General features: G+C 31.6%; 1 protein-coding gene across 2 annotated transcripts; it reads left to right on the plus strand.

The window, feature by feature from the left end:
* Nucleotides 1-2169: 2169 nt before the first annotated feature.
* On the plus strand, nucleotides 2170-4630 carry LOC133818027 (auxin efflux carrier component 8). Of its 2 annotated transcripts, none has more exons than XM_062250710.1 (6): nucleotides 2170-2986; nucleotides 3282-3465; nucleotides 3578-3663; nucleotides 3820-3977; nucleotides 4103-4179; nucleotides 4312-4630. In XM_062250710.1, the coding sequence occupies exons 1-6, from the start codon at nucleotides 2476-2478 to the stop codon at nucleotides 4376-4378; spliced, it is 1083 nt and encodes a 360-aa protein (XP_062106694.1). In that variant the 5' UTR covers nucleotides 2170-2475; the 3' UTR covers nucleotides 4379-4630. The 2 variants fall into 2 exon arrangements, with proteins under 2 accessions (XP_062106694.1, XP_062106693.1); XM_062250709.1 differs by having other exon boundaries at nucleotides 2173-2986; nucleotides 3279-3465.
* The last annotated feature ends 907 nt before the right edge of the window (nucleotides 4631-5537 follow it).

Here is a 5537-nt window from a genome sequence, read left to right on the forward strand (position 1 = left end):
TAAAGAGTAGAAGATAAGAAGGTTGTTTTTTCCCTTGAGTTTTGATCTTGAGGGAGTTTTAATGAGTCCAAGTAATAGAATGATATAAAATTTATGAGGTATTTCAAAATCAATTAATAATGAGTAGAGTAATTCATGTTCCTTGTAAGTGGGTTGATATACTCATATCTATTTGACGAAGAACATTTTGAAGAATGAGAGATTTTTTTTTGCACGTGAAGAGAAGAAATGGCTTATGGGGGAAAATTTGAACTAAAACATATAAATAAGTTTAGGAGAGAAGCATGTATGATGAGTTCGTAAGCATAGATGGAGCAACATGGGAGAGCCTAAGTATTTTGAGTGACTGGAATGGTTGGAAAATACGATGAAGAGTATCTTCAAAGTTGAATATTTTTTATGGAGGCAGATATTATAGACAGGAACTCGTTCCATTATTTTAAGGGTGTTAGTCCTTTTGTTGTTGGGTTCTGATTTCGACTTGTTTTCCCATAATGTGTGTAATGAAATGGTTCTTTATTCTTTGTATATATGTTTTTATTTGTAGTACTCTTATTAGGACCTTATCTAATATCTAGCCTCATAAGTCACATCTTTTACACATGTATCGCATGGGAAAAAGAACGTGTTAAATCAGCATTATTTCTGATTAGAAAGCACGGAATGTTAAGTGTAGCTAAACCCTTTTTTCTAATTTGTGTACACACATCTAATTTTAAAAGCTATAAATAAAGAAAAAAAGTTTTTCAAAGCAAAAGAAGTTGGTTTAGTGATTACTTGAGATGGAGTAGGAACAAATGGCTTTAGTACTAGTCTACTTTCTGTCAACTCATCAGAAAGCGTACTATAACATTCGTTCCTTCGTTTGATCACAGAACAGTTACTAGCCTTTTTTATGCTTGTCAAACTATTCTCCAGTCGATCTCTCTCTCTCTCTCTCTCCCCCAGCTCGTCAAACTATTCCTTTAGTTATACTTTTGCCAAAGCTATTCTATGAATCATAACAATGCTCACTTGATATAAGATTTTCCAAGTAGTACCTATATATGATAACATGGATGGATTCATTACTAGTTAACACCAGTCAAACATATCATGTCACATGTTTGTTAAAACTAAACAACTTTTATTCATTCTTTTCTTTAATTAAACCATTTTAAATTACTTACTCCTTTTGTGAACCTGTGGAGCTTTGAATATTGCATAATACGGACTGTATCTATATACAAGAGCCATCTTTTATTTATATATTTCTAAAACTTGGCAAAATCAACATTATTAGAGCCTACTTCTAATACCTGGAAAAGGGTTTGAACCTTTTTTTTATTACACTCTCTTTGGTCATGTGTTCACTGAGTTTTCCAGGCAAGTCTTAAGGCTAACATCATACCTTAGCAAGCTGAGCTGTATTTAGATACTTTTGGGTTAATTTTTATTAACCATGGTGGCTTTAGTGAGTGTTTAGACTCTTTTCTTGGCTTTCTAGCTTCATGGCCTTTCAGCCAAAGAAAATATAATAAACGGTGAAATACCTGAAGAAGAAAGAGACATCATTAGGTTTCCAAAATTTCACAGTCTATAAAGCAAATTCCCTATAACACTTATTCTGACACTTTTGACCTTATATAGAAAAAATTCTTCCCTTAATACTGTTACAAACTCAGCAAATCAGTTACTTCCTTTGCAATTTTCTTCTTTATTCTTCCTTCCCACTATTGGAAACCCCATATAGATATTAATTTTTTAATAACAAATAAAATCATAAATTAGATTTACTGATTGAAAATTACTTTAGTTTTCTGGTTTATTTATTTAACAAACTTGCATGTGAAATTTTGGAGAATAAGAAAAACCAGTTTTTACTTACTGAAAAAGGAAAACAGTTATTAATAATAATAATAATTCAAAACAATAGAGCCTATAAAAGATTTTAGACTTACCATGTCAGCCTACATAGCCTTCCTTTCTCTAAAGAACATGGCCACAAGAAAACTCGAATCTAACTTTAGACTTATGATGACAATAATGCCCTGACTTTTGATCAATAACTTAAAATTTCTTCTAGTTGTAATCTGACTATATCTGCCATTGATACCTAACCATCACAGCAACAGAGGTCAAAAATACACAAAAAAGCAAACTAATATTACATTAGCAAGTAGGCAACATGGAAATCAGAATATTTCATACATAAAAAGGCAATAGCTACAATTGCACCCTGACACAAACAAATACAACTTATGGTCATTTTCTGGGGAATAAGAATAAGTTTTGAAGAAGCTTCTAATAAAACCAGGCATTTTCCCACACCCTTCTCCTTAACCCTTTTTTCTTCTTGTTCTTCTTCATATCTGACTAAGTTTCAAAGAAAGAATATAAAGAGCTGTTATACTATAATACCAAGAAAGAATTTCATATTGTTAGATAGATAATTTCTTCCTTTACCAATCTTTCAAAAACAAAAGCAGAAAAACCATGATTTCTTTAGTTGATGTTTATCATGTTGTTACAGCCACTGTCCCTCTATATGTTGCCATGATTTTAGCTTATGTCTCTGTGAGATGGTGGAAGCTCTTCACCCCAGAACAATGTTCTGGGATTAACAAGTTTGTGGCAAAATTCTCTATCCCTTTATTATCTTTTCAAATTCTCTCTGAAAATAATCCTTACAAGATGAACCTCAAGCTTATTCTCTCAGACTTTCTTCAAAAACTACTTGCTTTTATAGTATTAGCAGTGGTGACTAGATTCAGGTCCAAAGGAGGATTGAATTTTATCATAACAGGTCTCTCTGTCTCAATACTCCCTAACACATTGATCCTTGGAATTCCTCTGTTGCAAGCCATGTATGGAGATGAGGCTGCCAAGATGCTTGCGCAAATAGTCGCCTTACAAAGCTTGATTTGGTACAATTTGTTACTGTTTATGTATGAGTTCAACGCTGCAAAGTCAGCTGCTTCTGTCTCACCATCATTAGAAGCCACGGGTAAAGAGATTTGGATTTTTTACTTAATTGGATTGGACCTTTTATTGATGTCTATCTGTTCTTCTTGTCAAAAATATGTATGTCAATTAGAATCATAAGGGTTTTTTTTTCATCATTTTAAATCTTTATCAGCTAGCTGAAACAAGTGATCATGTATCTAAGCATGAAGTCATGACATGAAGTCTGCTCTATGTATTTAATAGAATTGAATGCATTACAAATACTACTTTGTTTTTGTGGTTTGGTTCATATTTTTAATGCCAAGCAAGGTTGTTGGTTTTTGTGTTGAAAGAAGAAGAGTTAGAGAACCCTCAGGAATCACAACAACCCAAGGAAGAAGTAGAGGAAGGAAGAACCACAAGTGCTCCATTGAAAATCAAAACAGGAGTTATTCTCTTAACAGTTGGAAAGAAGCTCATGGAGAATCCCAACACTCATGCTACTGTGATTGGTCTTGTCTGGGCATGCATCAAATTTAGGTACGCTAGCTTGAGGCTTGTTATTCTAATACATGTCTTTATATATATATATATATATATATATATATTCTTCTAAGCAAGCTGAGCTATAACGGGTTTGAATTTGTTGTAGATGGAAAGTTGACCTGCCAGCTATAGCTGGGCAATCAATTAAAATACTGGCTGATGGAGGACTTGGTATGGCTATGTTCAGCTTAGGTATGTATGATGATGAGTTCATTACCTTCAGTGTAACTTGTGTTAGAATTGACTAAACAAGAACTTTATTATTTGGGGTATGCATGCCTATGATTTTTACTAATATATATATATATATATATATATATGTGTGTGTGTGTGTGTGTGATTGAATAGGTCTATTCATGGCTTCCCGGCCTAGCATAATAGCATGTGGGACCCGGATGGCTATTATATCCATGGGATTCAAATTCATTGGGGGACCTTTCTTAATGGCTGCTGCTTCCCTTGCCATTGGACTAAGGAGAACACAACTCAGAGTGGCCATTGTTCAGGTATACACACTCATGACTCATGTAATCAAAATTTATATAAATTTCTACTAGAGCTAATAATTACTTGGTACATGAAATGTGATAGATACTTAATGGAGTTTTTTTGTGTTTTGTGAACTATACAGGCTGCTCTTCCCCAGGGAATTGTTCCTTTTGTCTTTGCCAAGGAGTATAATGTACACCCTGACATTTTAAGCACTGGGTATAAATTCAATTCTCTTTCCCTTTCATTTTTTCATTTTTTAAATCTTCTTAGTATCAAATAACAATCCTAATTCATATAGCTCAAAGTGGGTTCTGAAATCTGGATATTTTTTTTTTTTTTAATTTTCAGGGTAATTTTTGGCATGCTCGTTGCCTTGCCTATAGCATTGATGTACTTCTTCTTGTTAGCACTCTAAAAGTACTAGAGTAACAGTGTAATAGAACTAGAGCCAGAAAAAAAAATCTCTGCAAACAAAATTTAAGAGCCAGAAAAAAAAATTGTTGCAGATGATTGGAACTGGAAGAGTCCTCCTCCTCATTCAATTTATTCAATTGTTTTGAGAATGTAACATGACTTAATTTGCTGAGAAGAGACGGCCAAAATTGTATTATAATCACCTTGACATAGTCAATACATCAATCAATAGTGAGATGACTGTTACAAGCAATCCCAAAATATATATAAACATATATTTTTGTTTAATATATATATATTAATAAAAAACTCAGAAAGGTGGTCAAAGTGTTGAATTCTAAGATACCTTGCACACCAGTGTTTGATAAACTTAGGTGTGGATTGGATTGAAAGTATGAAATGGTGTTTAACTTCTTTTTATCAATTATAAAAATCAATGTTGAATTCATTGACATTGCAATACCAATCAAAATATAGAGATAAAATTACTAATAATAAATTACAAACACATAGGAATAAATAGAGATAAAATTATTAATAATAAATTACAAACACATAGGAATAGATTTTGAACAAAATGTAAATGATGTGTCCACAACAATTCTATCAATCATTTTAATTCTTCTACTAATAAAGTGGTTGTTTCTTTAGATTGTTTGTCCCAATGTTATATAAAAATAATACACATTTTTTGGTAGTCTATTATAGAAACAGATAATCATGTTATCAAGATAGTAACTCCAAGTAATTCATTTATAAGAATGAGTTTAAAACCATAAGTAATGAATTGAACGATTTCGATAACTAGGAAAATAATTAGATTTTGTTGTGTGTTGTGCTTTGTTATTTTTTCTATCAATGTATTTTTTTCATTTTTATTATTAATAAATAGATCCTTTATTTGAAAAAAGAAATAAATTTCAGATTTTGTAAACCATTGTTGGCCACTAAGATTGATTCTTTAAATTGGTACAAAGATGAATGGTACACAAAGAATAATAAATAATGTTTTACGAAGTAAAATATTTCATATCTATTAAAAAAGATATTAAAAAGAATAAAATCCACAAAAGATATAAAATCCAACTGGACAAAATGCTCAACATTTCTCTTCACTATATAAAAAATATCCTACTGAAAAGTGAATTATTGTTAGTATT

This window comes from Humulus lupulus, chromosome 2 (assembly GCF_963169125.1).
Source record: "Humulus lupulus chromosome 2, drHumLupu1.1, whole genome shotgun sequence".
Taxonomy (NCBI): Eukaryota; Viridiplantae; Streptophyta; class Magnoliopsida; order Rosales; family Cannabaceae; genus Humulus; species Humulus lupulus.

What these genes read in the sequence shown, in the direction of transcription:
- LOC133818027 (XM_062250709.1), top strand. Translation starts at nt 2,476, where the DNA reads ATGATTTCTTTAGTTGATGTTTATCATGTTGTTACAGCCACTGTCCCT. An exon ending in ACCATCATTAGAAGCCACGG is followed by an intron (nt 2,987 to 3,278) that starts GTAAAGAGATTT and finishes TTGTGTTGAAAG; the next exon opens with AAGAAGAGTTAGAGAACCCT. An exon ending in CCTGACATTTTAAGCACTGG is followed by an intron (nt 4,180 to 4,311) that starts GTATAAATTCAA and finishes TTTAATTTTCAG; the next exon opens with GGTAATTTTTGGCATGCTCG.